We start from the raw sequence: 18,572 nt of genomic DNA, 5'->3' as shown, positions 1-18,572 counted from the left end.
CGCCGCCGGCGGACACGGCCATAGGCTCGCGACGCTCCACCATGGTCACAACGACCTCCCGGCCCCTCTCATCCTCGGAGGAGATCACGTCGTCACCCATCTCTGTGGGATCCTCCGACTTGAGCTCCGACTCAACGTCGCTCCTATTTTCCCCGGCCCGCACACGCTGGGCGATCTCCATATCTTCTCATGCCTCCGTCGAGCCTTCTCAGCTCTCTTCTTCTTCTTCTCGACCATCGCCTCCTTTAGGGCGGCTCGTCGGGCCGTGCCCTCCGACCCCTTCGAAAGATGCGGCCGGGACTTGTAAACTCCGAGTCCCTATGAAACGGACAACTCAAAATCAAGATACAGGAGAGCAATAGGGGAAAAGAACATGGAGGAGAGGGGAGCATACCAATTTGGATAGCTTCATTGCGTGAAGAGGTCTGGGCTTTCCATCAAGGGTCTCTTTGGCCCTCAGCTACAGCACCCAATCGAGGCGACTCCAGACCTCATCATTCGGTAGCTCCTCCGACGACACGCGGTCAGGGACCATCCGGCCAGTGTACATCCACATCGGCCATGTCCTTTCCGCCAGCGGGGTGACCAGATGATGAAAGAAGGTGTGGAACACCCGTACCCCATCAAGGCCTTGCTGCATTAGCTTCTGGAGCTCCGCCTTGATAATCTTTAGCTTCTTGTTCTGCCAGCTGGCGAGGCCCCACGACCAATTCTCCTGCCTCTCTGGCCTCCTACCAGTGAAAGGCGAGAATGGCGCCTCTGTCAGGTTCCTGATGTAGAACCATTCCCCATGCCACCCTCGATTGGAATCGCAGGGGATGTAAGCGGGGTATGAGCTCGACGCGCTCAGTTTCTTCTGTAGTGCGAAGCCTCCCACCGACGCAATCCTGAGCGGCTTCCCCTCCAAAAAAGCTCACCCAGAGAACATCCACCAGAAGAAGTCCATGTGTGGCTCCATCCTGAGGAAGGCCTCGCACACGGTGACCAAGCCGGCGATATCCAGCACTTTAGTCGGATTGAGGTGCTGCAGCTCTAGGCCCCACTCATTGAGGAGCCCACGTAGGAACCAATGCGAGGGGTATCCTAACCCGCACTCATGGAAGGCGAGGAATGAGACAACATCGCCGTCCCGAGGTCGTAGGAAATCCTCCCCCGTAGAAGCCCTCCAGAGCATCACCTCCTTCGGCAGCAGCACCCCTTTCTCGGCGAAGGCGGCCAGCACCGACTCGCTCACAACGGATGACCTCTAGCTTGACATTGTGCTCCAGATTCGTGAATGGATCTGTGAGTTTTCTCCTCTCTCTCGCTCTCCCCTTTTCTCTCCTAGGAACCGCAGTAGCACTCAAACGCTCTTGGCGACAAGGAAGAAGGAGAAGAGGCGGCAGATGAGGAATAGGCGAAGGAACAGGACGAAAGCCCTCACCCTTCCCCTATTTAAGGAGAAGGCATAGCAGTTGGGGAAAGGCATGGGATTGAGGCAAAAAACCCTCTCCCTTCCCCCATTAAATGCGGATGGGATATGACAGGACGTGCCCTGATCAATGGGACGCACCCTGCCCGACGAGATGGTGCCTGGTTAGATGGGACATGGCCTAGGTATGGCCCACCACTACCACATGCCGAGCATAGGAAACAAGACACAATCGCCCCCAGGTGGCCCTTCGCCTTCCCAAGCAGGACTTGGAAAGGCCCAACTATGGGATCTCCGCCCAGGAGAGACCGACGGGCTCCCTGAGTCGATCGGATGGCTTAGGCGAATGCCGAGAGATAGGTAAGGAGCAAAGGGATGCCCCATGTGGATCATGCTGACTCCGTCATGAATGACGAGCGTGGATCCCGATCGAACATATCCGATAGGAGCTCCTCAAAACCCCGTCACTCGAGTCATCAAGGTAACATTACCAACCCCTACTATTTCTTTATACGATCATTCACTCATCTACTGTCATTCATACCGAAGCAACACATATGCAGTTAAATGCATCACAACGCTCCATGTTGCATCACAAAGCGGCAGTTGCCTCATTCAACATGAGTAACGACCGACCGGGGTTCGAAGGCTGGCCCACGAAGGGCTCGAGGCTACCCCGCATCAAACAGAGCCAGGGGAGAAAACACAGATGAACCCCGAGCGGCCCACGCCCAGTCTGCTCCAAAGCAGACAGGGTCATCTCAAAGTTCTCGTTCGATGCTAACCTCGAGCCATGCCCACAAAATCTCCATCGAGGGGAGGCCAGCGGGCCACCCAGGTCAGTCTCCGGAATGACCCAGGCATCTGCCGGAACGTGGGTTAAGGATCAGTGGAATGCCACATGAGGGCAATGTCGACCCCATCATGAACAACTGACCTGGATTTCATTCGAACGTGCCCATTAGCGAGCTCACCGAGCGCATCACTCGAGCCATCGAGGCAAGCGACATTAGCTCAGCCCCTCCAGTTGCGAAAACCATGAACAGGGTAATGCACGAAACTCAACCAACCCCTACCGAGCCCAATGGGGCTCAGGGGCTTGGGACACCCAACACCTCGACATGACCTCATCTGTGCCTGGATCCGTGACTCTGTCTCGCCCGATGCCTTGTTACGCCCAACGCCTGATTCACGACTCTATCTCGCCCGATCCCATGTTGCGCCCAGCGCTTGGATCCGTGACTCTATCTCGCCCGATCCCGTGTTGCGCCCAACGCCTGGATCCATGACTCCATCTCGCCCGATCTCGTGTTGCTCCCAGCGCCTGGATCCATGACTCTATCTCCCTCGATCCCACGTTGCGACCAGCGCCTAGATCCACGACTCCGTCTCGCCCGATCCTACGTTGCGCCCAGTGCCTGGATCCGCGACTCTGTCTCGCCCGATCCCGCATTGCACCTAGCGCCTGGATCCGTGACTCCGTCTCGCCCGATCCCGCGTTGCGCCCAGCTCCTAGATCTATGACTCTGTCTTTCCCAGCACCTGGATCCATGACTCTGTCTCACCCGATGCCTCGTTACACCCAGCGCCTGATTCACGACTCTATCTTACCTGATCCAACGTTGCGCCCAGCGCTTGGATCCGCGACTCCATCTCACCCGATCCCACGTTGCGCCCAGCGCCTGGATCCGTGACTCCATCTCGCCTAGTCCCTTGGCCGCGACCAAACACCTGGGACCATGCTCCTAGAAACGATGCGTCAGAAACTAGGAAGAAGAAGCGATGCCCACCAAGGTGCACACACTCACCCTCACTGACAAAACACCCCAGACGATTCTACCCGAATCACCCGGGGGCTACACCCGCGGGTGCGCTCGCGTGCACCCACTATCGAAACAAAAAATTCCCCCGCTGGCAACACGAAAACCCCCCAAACGATTCTACCCGAATCGCCCAGGGGCTCGGGGGCTACACCCACGGGTGCGCTCGCGCGCAACCGCTGTCAAAGACAAAAATCCCCTAGGCGATTCTACCCAAATCGTCCGAGTCAAAGCTCTAGTTTGGTTTTGGTTAATTGATGAAACCCTAAGTGCTAACCTAGTTTATCAAAGTGATTATGAGATAGGTAGCACTACTCCAAGTGATGAAGCAATGGCGAAGATCATGACGATGGTGATGGCATGGTGATGATCAAATGCTTGAACTTGAAAAGAAGAAAGAGAAAAACAAAAGGCTCAAGGCAAAGGTATAAATAGTAGGAGACATTTTGTTTCGGGAATCAAGACACTTAGCGAGTGTGATCACATTTATGTTAGATAGCCATACTATTAAGAGGGGTGAAACTCGTATTGAAATGCGGTTATCAAAGTGCCACTAGATGCTCTAACTCATTGCATATGCATTTAGGATCTAGTAGAGTGCTAACACCCTTGAAAATGCTTGTGAAAATATGCTAACACATGTGCACAAGGTGATACACTTGGTGGTTGGCACATTTGAGCAAGGGTTAGAAACTTCAACGGTGGAGTGTCCGCCTGTAGAGTGCGGACAGTCCTACAGTGCCACCGGCGCCCTATACAGAAAAGACTGGGGTTCACAGAGTGACCGGACGCTGGTAGTGCAGTGACCGGACGCTGGGTTCAGAGTCCGGTCAGTGACAGCAGTAAGCACACGGTCTCGGTCTTGTGACCGAACACTGGCGTATAAACTGACCGGATGCTCATGGTCTGAGTCCGATTAGTGCTGACGTACGCTGACGTGAGGCGCACAGAGGAAATGTTGAGTGACTGGACGCCGAGTGAGTCTGGTCGAGCATGACCGGACGCGTCCGGTCGTGAAATTTCGTGTTTGGAACCTTACTGGAAACGACCGGACGCTAGGGTCCTGCGTCCGGTCACTTTCTAACTGACGCGTCCGGTCATCACTTGATCGTTGAGATCGGGCGATCGACGTGTGAAGCCGATGACACGTGGCAAGCATCGGGTGACCGGACACTGGGGTCCTGCGTCTGGTCAAACTGACCGGAGCGTCCGGTCACCCCGTGTTGTGCCTAGTGAAGGGGTACAACGGCTCTATTTCGTGGGGGCTTCTATTTAAGCCCCATGGCCAGGTCAAGCTCACTCTCTTGGCCATTTGCATTGACATAGCAACCTTGTGAGCTTAGTCAAAGCCCTCCCACTCATCTCCATCATTGATTCATCATCTTTGTGAGATTGAGAGAGAATCCAAGTGCATTGCTTGAGTGATTGCATCTAGAGGCACTTGGTGTTCGTGTTTTGCTACGGGATTCGCTTGTTGCTCTTGGTGGTTGCCACCACCTAGATGCCTTGGAGCAGCGGAGGAGGATTGGCACGAGTTGATGATTGTTCGTGGCCATCTTCGGCGATTGTGAGAGAATTTGTACCTTCCCCGGCGGAGTGCCGAAAGGTAATTCTAGTGGATTGCTTGTGTCATTGAGTTACATCACTTGTGGGCAGGTTCTTGCGGTGTTCAATTGTGTGGACGAGGTTCATGCAACACCTCTTAGCCGCCGAATCACCAAGTGTTGGTCGACACAACGGGGACGTAGCGTGTTGGCAAGCACGTGAACCTTGGGAGAAAATTGATTGTCTTTTGCCCTTTGGTATTCTCTCGGTGATTGATAAAGTATTCATCTTGTGATTGGTTCACTTCTCTATGCGGCGGTATAATCACCTCACTTACTCATTTACATTTCCGCAAACTAGCTATAACAAGCTCTTTAATGTAGCTAGAATTGAGAGCTTGCTTTGTGGATTAAGTTCATCTAGTGGAGCTCTTTAGTGTAGCAATTGTGAGAGCTCTTAGTGAGTAGTGACCTTGTAAATTGTGTGCCTAGTGATCATAACAACTAGAATTATTGGATAGATGGCTTGCAACTCTTGTAGAGCTAGAGCAAGTTTGTATTTCGCTATTTGTTATACTAATCAAATTGCTCTAGTCAGTTTGTAGATTTTTTTTTAAATAGGCTATTCACCCCCTCTAGTCATATTAGGACCTTTCACCGGGGCTCGAGGGCTTCTGTCGGGTTCGTAAACCCGGGGTACCTCATGGACCTGCTTTCCAGCAAAAGCTTGGCCCAGCAGACGACGTTGCAAACGATGCGTAACCCCTAGGCCGGCACAAAAACCTAACGATAGGCCAGAAAGGCGATCCAATCTCTCACCAGAAAGCCTGGCCAAGGAGGAACAACGCTCGCTTTCGACTCAGGCCCGCCTCTCCGACCGGAAGGCCTCGCTTCCGACTCTGGCCCACCTCTCCGACCGGAAGGCCTGGCCGAGGAGGAACAACGCTCGCTTCCGACTCCGACCTGCGTCTCCGACCAGGGATGCACCGAACCTCTGCTTACAGCTCTTCTCCGACTGGCACAGTCGGAGCCAACTGGGACCAACCGACCGAGGACGCCGGCTCGGTGAGGACCCAGGAAACGGGCAGAGCAAGTAAGGCAGGGCGCTTAAGTCAAACCGCAAAACCAAGGACCATACCCTGAACACCTACAGCCGTGTTATCCTAAACGCTAAACGGTAAACAGTCGGTCACCTACCATTTAGCCCATTATTCGGGCAAAACGGGTGTTTAAACGGGAAAAACGGCCGTTTAAATGGTTAAAACAACCGATTAAACGGAAACAATGTACCACCATGTAGCGTTAAACAGTGTGTAAACGGGCTAAATGACCATTTAGGCGAATAGTGCCTACAGGACAGTACCGACAGGACATGTCAGAAGGGTGCCCTGAAACCTTCCAGGCATGTCAGAACCCAAGCAGTGTTATGGGCGCCGACATTTGCCCTACAGTGTTGTGGGCGCCCTCAACTCCCATACCAAGCGAACAAGGTAAAATCTCCCACATGCCTTTGGGCACCAATAGTATGGTAGGCACCGACATCTGTCATACCAGAAGAAGACGACGGAACCTCCCCTATGCATCTAACATTAACAGTGTTGTGGGTGCCTACAATCATCTTGTACCCGACGGCGTGGGCTACAAGACATAGTAGACGTACTCTTTCTCTCTCGCTCGCTTATAAGGTCGTCCCCTTCATCTATAAAAGGGGATGCGCTCTCTCCCAATAAGGAGGATCCATTCACGATCAATCTCACAAACACAGAGCACTCGCTCGAATACTTAGCGCACGTAGGAGCTCCCGTCGCTCTCGGCCCTTCAGTCCGGAGTCCGACTAGACCTCTTGCACCCCTTATCTTACTCCCTTCCGTTTGTAACCCCATAACAAACTTCGAGCACCTGGACTCAGGAATAAAGTTACCGATCGACTCAAACTGGACGTAGGGCACGTTGACTGAACCAGTATAAACCCTGTGTCATTGAGTGCTAGGCCATATCCGATCATAACGTATGGCAAAACTATAAATATTTATATGTTGGTCACTTTCTGCACCGACACTTGGTTACTTGTATCAGCGGATACAAACTCTTTATCCGAGGATGATGCGTGTACCAACACCACATGGATTGAATCTACTCAATAAGAATGGCTAGTGAAATTTATTTTGAGCGTAACGTTAGGCTAGGCAAAGGGTGTTTTGTCTTTTTTTTCAAATACACCCCCATACATGTTGCATCCGCTAAATAGACAAATATACAGACTTGTTTGTCAAATTACACGAATCCACTCTGCCAGAACAAAGATGTGGCCAACGAAACACACTCGATCTAAGCTTCTACACTAATAGAGGCCTAGACGTCCAGTGGATACATTACATCTTTTATATGGCCCGGTCACTAGTATTTGCTGGCTCTGAAACTTGACTGAAACTGGCTGAAAAATACTGTTTTAGCTAAATTGTTGTAAGAGAAAAATACTGTTCCGGCTGAAAAAATAAGTCGAACAAGTCAAATATGGGGTAAGCCAAACAGGGCCATTGTTGTGTCCATCCATCCATACAACCAAACAAACAACTTTACAGAAATATTACCATATTTATTTTAAATTATAAGACGTTTTGAGTTTTTTTAGTAGATACGTAGTAAAAATAATGTACTCCTTTTGTTCTAAATTATAAAACATTTTGTATTTTCTACGTACATAGTTTTTATTATGCACTTAGATATATACTGTATCTAGATACGTAATAAAAGCTATATATCTAGAAAAACAAAAACGTTTTATAATTTGGAGCGGAGGGAGTATCTAGATAGGCAAAAATGTCTTAATTTATTTCGATTTTTTTTAGAGAAGTCTGCTAAAATCTACCAGAACCGGCTCAGGCCGGTTTTTCATCTGTGGGCCACTCCTCTTGGTTAACCGCCCTAGTGGATGCATTGCATCTCTATGGGCCCACTCACTAGCATTCGGTGCTGTGTAGTTCGTCCATCCTGGCATCCAAACAGCTTTATACGTCCTACTAGTACATCCACTCAGCATAGTATAACTTATACGGGATTTACAACACAGACGTGAGAAAAGAACTAAACATACCCGTAGACATCACATGATGCATGTTCTTCTCGTATAGCCACACAACGAATAGCATCCCCATATGTTCTACTGATATTAAGGGCTTCTTTGGTATGGTTTATGCCGGCTTCGGCTTTATCTATTTTGCGCAAATCGAGGCATTGTAGCGTGAAGTCGTTTTATAAGCCGAGATTAAAATGAACTAGAAGCCGGGAAAAGCTAGTTTTTCTGGCTTCACCGACTTTGGCTTCACCGTTGAAGCCATTTTGAATGAACCGTACCAAAGAGGACTTAAAATCAGATGATAAACCGGTCCAAGCTATTTTATTTTAAAAAAAATATATAGTAAATTCTAACCGATAATTTGACCGATAAGTTTCAGCGAACAGCTAAATTCGTTCTCGAGCTGTCATTTCAAAGTTACTGAAGGGCTACCTCCTCCTCTTGGTCAAGACGGGCGGCCGGGCCACACGGGCGGGCAGAGGCAGGCAGGCTGGCAGGTTGGCAGGTACCCAATACAATCACAAGTCACGTGCGGCTAGCTAATACATTGCCTGAATGCCTGCCTGTTCGGTTCTGTTCCTCTCAACAGCCACTGTCACCACCACCGGCCCTCGCTAGCTCTCACAGCCGTGCCCCTCTCTCTGCCCTCTTCCTTTCTTCTTCCCGGTCACATCTCTCTCTCTCTCTCTCTCTCTCAAAAGCGTGTGTGCCAGGCCGGCCAGTGAGGCCTGTGAGTCTGCGACCGGCCGGCTGACTCGCTCTGCCAGGCAACTGGCGCGCAAGCACGCACACCCTCGCGCTTGGAGCGTTGCGAGGATCGGGTCACAGTTCACTTTGAGATCGGCCACCGGCTGCTTGCTGCCTGCTCCGCCTGTCGCCATTGCTGGCGAGCGCGAGCTAGCCAGCTCCAGGCCTCCGGTCGAGCGAGCTGCCGGGATCCGACGGAGATAGCCTCTGCGGCGGCGCCGCGTCGTGCGCGTGGTTAGCGTTCTTGTGGGTTGTGGCTCGGCAGCTGGATCCAGCGGCGTGACGACCGAGCGAGAACGTGCGTGCGAGCTCTTCTTCCGATCCGCCGCGATATGGGCGCCGTGAGCTGCCGGAGGCGGGCGAGCCGGCGCCGCTGCCACGCCGCCGCCCTCCTCGCCGCCGTCCTCTTCGCCGCGGCCATGGGTAAGTGCGAAAGGCTATAGCTTTTTGCTGGGCTGGCCGTGCTTGTTCTTCTTTTCTCGCTTTTTGTTTTTGTTTGAGGCAAAGCAAAGCTCGTCAAGATCTTATTTTGATGCGGGAAGAGTGCGTGCATGTGTGGCCTTTTGAGCACGTACGCTGTGTCTTTGATTCCCTCTTTTTTAATTTCTGGTCTTTTATGTGTTCCTATCCTACTTTCAACTCCATTTCGATGCCTGCCCTCTCTTAGAGTCTTGATTAGTTAATTAATTAGTTAATCCGAGGGGGTATTTTAATTAGGTTCCTCGAGGAGCTACCTAGGCCTTGACATGTTTACTTTAATATCTTTCTACTAGGATTAGCAGCTAGCTAGATACTCATCTTTCTCCAGCATTAGTCTCTGTCTTCCCCTCAAGGAACCCAATAAAATATGCTAGTATGTGTTGTTCTTTCTTATCATCATGCATGCACTCTTTTGCTAGATACTCCTATAGATATAGGAAAGGTCTCCCTCCCTTAAAAAGTTAAAAAAAATGTCCCCCTCCTTCCCTCTATCTTCTTGGTGACACCTTGCTGTAAAGCAATTAACAACAAGAAGGCACAAATTTTAACTAGCTAGCTAGGCATCATCGATCTAAACAACTAATCTTAGGCCCTGTCTGGTTTCTACATGACCTCCTAAATTCCTGTTACATCAAATATTTAAACATATGCATAGAATATTTGGACACATGCTTAGTATTAAATATAGACTAATTACAAAACAAATTACACAACTTGCGACTAATTTATGAGACGAATCTTTTAAGCCTAATTAGTTCATGATTTGACAACGTTTTGGTACAGTAAACATGTGCTAATGACATACTAATTCGGCTTAAAAATTTGTCAGGCAAGTTAGTCTCGATGTAATTGGTTTTGTAATTAATCTATATTTAATGCTGTTTATTAATATCTAAACATTCGATAGTAACGTGAATTTTAGAAGTGACTAAAGAAACAAACACACCCATTTAACTTACTAGTAGACCTAATGTTGCCGTCCTAGGCTTGGAGAACTGGAACTACAGCCATGTATGCATGCATGTTGCTTTGGTTGGTGAGATTTCTGAAGTTACATTCAAATTTCGGTGAAGCATTAGTTTTCTTCTCTCTTGATGCATGCAAAACCAGTGTACTAGTAGCAGTTTGCTCGCGCAAATCCATTCTCTTGTGTCTACTCCATCCCCGATCACATCAAGAACTTGCTCACATCCAGAACAAATAACAACAGTCAACAAATAGTTTTTTTTCATCACTCTCTGCTGCGGCTACTAATTAAATATTCAAAGTTGTTTTCTCCAAAAAGATATTGCAAGGGTAGCCTACGTAGTAGATCAGTACTACCTAGATTAAATGAAACCCTCTCTCTCTTGAGTCTCTTCACCAACCAAACAGCGACGCTTTCCTCCCGCTCCCAGCACAGCTGCACTGCAGCCAGCCAGGCGTCCTGGCCTGCTGGGCGACCCCACCATGGCAGTGGCAGTCTGACGAGGCTGGTCCAGAAAAGCACACACGATCGAGCTCTCACTCACTCGTACACAGACACACACGTTCATACGTAGACAGAGAGAGAGGGAGAGAGACGCATGCTGCTGCTTGCATAGGGATAGGAGGGGACACGCTTCAGTGCAGGCAGGGAGACCAGCCAGAGAGAATCTGCCCGTAGTAGCTTGCATTGCTAGGCGGATGGATGGCTACGTGGGCGTGGGCGTACGTGCCAGTCGTGCTGCACAGATAATACGATTTGGTCTCACTCGCTTAACGTTTAGAACACCAACTATATGCTCCCTACTAGCTAGCTAGCCTATTATTTAGTGTAGATCCTAACCACAAAAAACTCATCAAGGCCTTGTTTAGATGCCATCCAAATTCTAAGTTTTTTCACTCTCTCTTCATCACATCAATTTTTAGCCGCTTGCATGGAGTATTAAATGTAGGTAAAAAAATAACTAATTACACAGTTTAGTTGGAAATCACGAGATAATCTTTTGAGCCTAGTTGGTCCACGATTGGACAATATTTATCAAATAAGACGAAAGTGCTACTATTCATCGGTTTGAAATTTTTTGCAATCTAAACGTGGCCCAACTCATCTGCATGCACGTGGCACGTCTAACAATCTCTCACCACAAGATGTATCAACTCATATCATGTGAATGTACTGCATGCAGGTATCTCTGTTTGGAGCACATGAATAATTCACTAATATATATATAGATATATAGTGTATATATATGTCTTGTCTAGCTCTAGACGTACATTGAAGTGCTTTATTTATTTGGTCTCTGTGCATGTCTCCGATCTATTTTGCATTTGCATTATTACTTTCTAAATCGGCAGAATGGTATTGTATTAGCCAGTAACAAATTAATTCTGCATATATATGCAAGTTCTAAGGCCTTGTTCGCTTCTCTGAAATTTGTCTTACTGTTATCTAAGTACTGTACGCATTATATATATCATATTAGTTCTGACGGTGTACGACTACGTACTGCAGTTGTGGTTGCCGGGCGGCCGGTCCGTTTGCCAGCGGCGGCGCTGGCAAGGAGGCGAATAGACTCGTCGACGGCGATGGCCAACGGCGCCACCAGGAGGGCAGCGACCACCACGTGGACGAGGGACGCCATGGACGTGCTCCCAGCCCGGAGGCGGTGGCTCGTGGGGCCGGGGTCGTCGCCGCCGACGTGCCGCGCGCGGTGCGGGCGGTGCACGCCGTGCCGGGCCACCCGCGTGGCCATCCAGCCCGGGGTGGGACCCCAGTGGGAGTACTACCCGGAGGTGTGGCGCTGCAAGTGCGGCAACAAGCTCTTCATGCCATGATCCCCATGCGTGAACGGACGGCCGGCCGGCAGGCGCCCGTGTTTGTTATTGAACAAGACGGTCGAGACGACGACGACTGGAAAAAGTGCCGGAGTGCCGTACGTTGATTAATTTTTGCCAAAATTAAGGGTGCGTTCGTACAAAACGTACAAAAGGGGAGGACGAATGATGGATTTGGATGGTCAGAGGGCGATTGGTTAGGTAATTAGGCGTGCGTAAGTGATGCTGTCTGTCTGTGTATATGCAAATCAGGATCTTATATTAACTAGTACGTCTACATGTTCTTCTTTCTTTTGTTTCTTGGTGAAACTGTTTTGCATTTCTTTTCTTCAACAGAATCAATGAAGGTCCTTGTAATTAAATATATACTTTCCACATGGGCTTTTATTTAATTTGCATATGTTGAGATACAGTACTATGTAGCTAGGGTGCCTGCCCTGCAAAGTAGTACTGGCAAAGTGGCAACATCCTCCCAACCTAATTATGTTCCTTTAATTAATATGCATGCATGGGACCGAATTAATATATGCGCGAATGCTGCATTGACGATTTTTGGGGATTTACTTACATATATCCAGCCACAAATTTGGATAGATCTGGATCATCGTTCGATCATGAATGGTACATGTTCTTCGCTACCTGTGGTCGTAGTTGTCATCTTTATTTATCACAAAAGTCTTTTCAGTGGACACACCCGTACCCGAAGCCGCGAGATCGGCCATCACATGGATGTTGCATGCAATTATTGCAACACACTCTTGTTCGTAGAATATTGCTCCGATCCCAATTCAAAATATAGCACATTTATTTATTTTATTTCTTCTTCTAAGTTAAATTTGTTGAACAATTTTGATCGAATTTATAGAAAAATGTATCAACATATACAATATTCAAAATCAGTTGCATTAAACTCTCCATGAACATATCTTGATGGCATATTTGTAATATATTTGAACTTGTATACGCTAATCTATTTTCTAAAATTTAGGTTAAAAATAACAAAGTTTGTCTTAGATCAAGCTAAAATTAAATGTAATTTATTTATAACACGTACAGGTTACTTGCAAATGGAAAAAAGATATATCAGAGGGGATCTATTTTGGAGTACAAATGATATATGTTAGATTACCTTAATTTTGCCCATGGGTAACTAAAATTCCTTTGCCTCGCTGCATGGCCAACTATAACTTTGTTTTGGAAGTCGTCGGTGTTATTAGAGCATCTATAATCGTTTCTAAAAAAACATTTGGTAAATCATTGAGTTTTCAAATCGCTAAAAAAAATTGGCTTTCTCAAACTATTTTCTACTTACTCCCAAAAGCTAGTATAGAAGACAATATTTTACATAGGAATCTTGAACAATTTGCAAATTACCCTAGCAATTTTTATATACTTTCTTTATCTCTCTTGTACATTTGCTTTAGAAACCCTTTTTTCTTCTTGTTCTTTTCCGCGTCCTTCCACCTCAATATCAGCCGATTCTGTATATTCCATCGATTTTGCAAGTGCGAAAAGATTGAGTGTGGAGACAAGGGGTTGTTGAAGATAGTTTTTTTTCATTCTCGTTTGTAAAATCAAGATCGGGAGTAGACTTTGGAAACACTTAGAGATACTTTTAGAGCGAGCTTACATGCATGTCTTGCACCAGATATTGCCTTTTGATCTATTTTTGTATTTCTCGGTTTGTCGACGAATCAATCAATATAATAATGTGGAAATGCAAGAGATAAAGCTAGACACCATATTACGTTGTGTCGCAAAGCCGAGACACAGCGATAGTGCCTTGAAAGAACTTGGAGACCTTTTGTGCCGGTAATGCATGATTGTACCGTGCAATTAACCCTTACTCATCACATGCGGCACACTCATGTCAGCTCGAGATCGTCGACCATCACATTGCGAGGATACTATAGACCCACGGCCACAATGCCACGCGACTCCTCTACTTTCACTATAGCCTTCCCTCTCTCCTACTCCTTGTTTAGTTCCACCCCATAAAGTTTATTCCATATCCCATCTGATGTTTAGATACATGCATGAAGTATTAAATATAGAATAAAAAATAACTAATTGCACAGATTATGACTAATTTGCGAGACGAATTTTTAAGCCTAATTAGTCCATGATTTGACAATATGGTGCTACAGTAAACATATGCTAATGACGGATTAATTAGACTTAATAAATTCGTCCCGCGGAGTACTGAGGACTTCTATAATTTTTTTTTAATATTACTATCCGAACACTCCCATGTGACACCCCTAAACTTTAGCCCCTGGATTTAAACAAGGCAGCTCCTACGTAGTGTGAGTGTCTTTCTTCGTTCTATGGCTGCGTTTGATAGAGATCCTGCTCTAGTTTTTCCATACACTGAGTAATAATTTTTATCTCTCTTTTTGGAAAAAAAAATAAACTAGAAGGCAGTAAAACTTACTTTTTTTAGTTTCATCTACGTAGTGTAGAACTAGAAAGGGGACATAACCAGGCAAAACAGTACCAAAACAGGCTCTTACTGTGTTTCCGTAAAGCCATATTGCTGTTCTACTTGCTCTTGCATTGCTTTAGGTACTTAGGCATCATGCATGTAACTACCTTTTAATTTTACCCCTAATATATAGTGTCATGTGCATGCATGTGACATTTTCATTGGATCATTCTCAAATTCCTCCGCACACATACAGTTAAAATTGTAATGACTCACATAGCTAAGGGCCTAATAATAAGGCATTCATGATACATGGTGTTGCATCACCTGGAGCCGATAATGTTGCAGGCCTCTGAGAGCCCATATCGAATGGTAAACACTCTTCGAAGGAATCTATGACTAGTCAAAGTAGAGGGGAAATAAAACGAGAGAAAGATGACGCGTTGTAATAATTAACAAAATCGCTAAAATGTACAAGGCCCTGTTTAGTTCCACCAAATTCCCAAATTTGACACTATGCAAAAAGAAGATTCCCCGTCACATCAAACTTGCGGTACATGCATGGAGTACTAAATGTTGACGAAATCAAAAACTAATTGCACAGTTTGGTTGTACTTTGCGAGACGAACGTTTTGAACCTAATTAGTCAACGATCGGACAATTATTACCAAATAAAAACAAAACGACACTGTAGCTACAGTGCGTTTGGCGGCGCCAAATCGGCGGAACTAAACGTGGCCCAAGAGGAACTCTCACATACTACTCGGAACCTCTATTTCTGAGTTGTGATAAACTGATAATAGGGGTTCCAAGAGGTGGTGGTCTTTCAAAAAGACCCCTTGCGCTCTGTCTTTTGCTTCTCTGATTGCACTGTAAACACAGACACGATAGGCAACACAAACAAATACTTTTAGCGACACGCAGACAAATATAGCAGGCAACGCTAGCTGCGCACCGTACTATACAACATGCATGCATGAACAGGTAATTAATGAAGAGCAAACTAGTCGATCATTTATATATAGTTTTTTTTGGTGCCTCATTTATATATAGTTGCTCGCCCTAGCCTAATGTGCCTGAAAAACAAAATCTAATAAGGTGTAGTATATATATGCAAGTCGTCTGCTACTAGTTGTGCTCTCAACTTTCCATTTGTCATTTGACCATTGCAATAGGTACCATATACGTACGTACTCTATCTACATATATACGGAGTACAACGTATGGTTTGTCGTCCCTTGTACTGTGATAAATAGTGTGTGTGTGAGAGAGAGAGGGGGGGGGAAGGTCCGCACTGGGCAGTACCCCGTCCATGACTGAAGGAAAAGCCCGCTGTAGCGATCCTGTAGAGTCATGAACTCATGATGGAAAATTTTGGCTCCGAGCGCGCCATCTTCTCCGGCACTCGACGTGTGCGGCGCCCAGGCCGCGAGAGCTGAGGTCCAAACCACACCAGCTGCCTGCATACCTTTTCCAATTTCCATCCTCGCTCTCCTCCGACGACACCGGCAGGCTCCCGCTGCGATCAATGGAGTATTCGAGTGAGTCCACGCCGTGCTTTATTCCTTGTCCCCCCGGCCCTCCCTCCCTAGCTCGCCGTCCCTTTCTCCCTTGCAACAGTGCCCGGTCAAGCAAGCAAGCTAGCATCGTCGTCGACAAAGGATCGTTGGACACAAAGCGTAGGGTCCGCTCGATACATCATCACCCTTATTAGCTTTCTCTTCGTTCTCTGCTTTTATTTTCCGCAGATGGAATTGCTTGTTGCTTTCTTTCCACACAAGCATTGCATTGTGGTCCATCACATGAACTCTCCTTGAATAGTATAAGTCGTTTTAATTTTTCTAAATGCATATTTTTTAACTATGTATCTAAACATATATATATATCTAAGTACGTGTATTCCCTGAATAAACCAATTCCTAAAGTTGTTCTAAGTCAAACTTTTATATTTTTGACTGGATTTATAGGAAAAAAATGCACATATTTGTGATACCAAATAAGCATATTATGATAATATAGTTTATGATATACCAAATGACACCAATTTGGTCTCACAAATCTTGGCGCTCTTTTCTATATAAATTCGGCTAAATTTTTAAAAAAAGTTTGACTTTGCACAACTATTTAGGGATGGAGGGAGTAGCAAAATCAATGTACCTAAAAAGACAAAACCCTAAGTTGATTTTTGTTTCATTAGAGACAAACCTTTGACCAACAACTACTCTTTATTAGCATAGAATTTTTATCCTAAATTCATGATGTTACATTCCTGATATTTTCACAAAAAAGAGATGACAAGAAATTTCAAATTGGACCAAATACATACAAATATGATACTAACTAAATGTCATTAGACTAGTACGTGGTGCAATATATTTTGCATTAAACCTATCTAGAAATACAAATGTTGACACTACTTTTTATAAAGTTAATTAAACTTATAACTGATGATTGATGAAAATCTTGATGTGCACTCTTTTTAGGATGAAAGGAGATGCTTATTTGTGATTGAAAGTTTGCATTGTAGAAATGAATTGTTAATAGTGTAATTGTTAGTCGCCATCAGGTTGCAAACAATATGAATGTCTTACATTCTCAGAAAGAGAGAGTACTTATTAGGGTCTGTGTGCTTCAGCTAATAGCTATGAAAAACTGTTGTGAGCTGTAGAAACGTTGCTATGAGTTATGTGCTGTGAAAAATTGGAAATTATTTTGTTGAAATAATTATAAAAACCTACTCTTGAAATGGCTATGGAATGTCTCTTTATTTTTACCCATTATTTGGAAAAAGTAGAAACCCAAAAGCCAAAAGCAGGTTTCACCTATTTGGTCGGCGTTTTGCTTGTTGACACCATAAGCACTTTCACACTTGTCAGTGCTAGGGTTCCAAAAAGAATAATGACATTGGCAGCACCGGACTAAAACAACACTCAAGAAAATGCCGCTTGTGTTGGAAATGCAAGTATATATATATATGGTATCGTATCCCAAACTGTTTTAGATCTCCTTTTTTTTTAATTAATCTCTCCTAATAAGTTAAACATTTGTAGCTATGGTCATCGATACTTTAACAAACCACGTAGACTGCACGCGTGATGAAGAATACTTCCATATAACATACAAAATAATCTATGATAGTATAATTGAAGTAGTCATATATATACTCCGTATATACTAGACTGTTTTAGATCAACGTATTAATTGTACCGAGTTTGAGGTAGGAGAGCATAAACACATGACAGCGATGGATATAAATAAGGGCGTGTTTGGTTCACAACTCCTAAAGTTTAGTTAGCTAAACTAGCTCCGAAAGTTTAGTCACCTCTGTTTGATTTGGTGGACTAAAAGTGACTAAAAGAGGCCTTTTAGTCCCTTTTAGTCAGGGTGTTTGGATCTAAAGCGACTAAAAGGTGAGACAGCCTGACTAAAAGGTGGGCTTTAGTCCATTTTAGCATCTCTTGGTTAACTAATGGGACAAATCCATTTTAGTCCCTTTTTAGTCAGCTTATTTGATAGTTTAGTCACTAGAATGACTAAAATTTAGGAGGGAAAAAAACAGGGTCTAAAACACAAGCATGCGACTCCACGAAGGAGGAGAACTAGTCGTAGAGTCGTAGTACTAGTACAAAATTCAAGTTTGTCTCATCCACATTGCACATATTAATTCCCAGGCGAAGAACATGCATGATGAAAGCAGCAAGGCCCAAGTCAGGCGCCCTGAGTCGCGGCTCCCATAATGGCTTTGACTATTTTGTCGATGGATGGATCCATACATCCATCAATCCACCGCGCGCCTACTTATCTCTGTAGTACGTACATGCAAGCACAATTTTGATTTGTAGTGCATGCATGGTACGATATATACGACGACGACATACTCCTACTCCTACAGTCCTACACTCCTACTGCGGCAGAGGGTAGGCGGCATCACAAAGTCCTGTAGAATGGTAAACGGCCGTATCGGCAACAATATATTTATGTACCTAATATTGACGACATTACATGCATAGAGAAAATCTTCTTCCTGTAGATATTATTATTAGCCCGTCACACCCTCACGAGTGATCGGTCCCTCTGATCCATGCATTTTCTCCAACATATAAGAGTTTTAAGTTGGTTTTACCAAGAGTAGTACTTTTGTGATGAATTAGGGACAATAGTTCTTAATGCTTTATTGTCCTATGTAAAAATCCATACTTTTCAGTGTGCCTGTGCCATGCCATTGCCCCGTATCCCATTCCCACAAGCAGACAATGCAAGCTTGCTACTC

The 18,572-nt window shown here is 45.8% G+C and overlaps 1 protein-coding gene across 1 annotated transcript; it reads left to right on the top strand.

Annotated features, from left to right (window-relative positions):
• Window positions 1-8,451: 8,451 nt before the first annotated feature.
• LOC136482497 (uncharacterized) lies at window positions 8,452-12,168 on the top strand. The gene is made up of 2 exons (XM_066479707.1): window positions 8,452-9,021; window positions 11,555-12,168. Exons 1-2 carry the CDS (start codon window positions 8,931-8,933, stop codon window positions 11,875-11,877), a joined length of 414 nt encoding a protein of 137 aa, XP_066335804.1. The 5' UTR covers window positions 8,452-8,930; the 3' UTR covers window positions 11,878-12,168.
• The last annotated feature ends 6,404 nt before the right edge of the window (window positions 12,169-18,572 follow it).

This window comes from Miscanthus floridulus, chromosome 9 (assembly GCF_019320115.1).
Source record: "Miscanthus floridulus cultivar M001 chromosome 9, ASM1932011v1, whole genome shotgun sequence".
Taxonomy (NCBI): domain Eukaryota; kingdom Viridiplantae; phylum Streptophyta; class Magnoliopsida; order Poales; family Poaceae; genus Miscanthus; species Miscanthus floridulus.
This window is presented reverse-complemented; position numbering and strand designations above follow the sequence as displayed.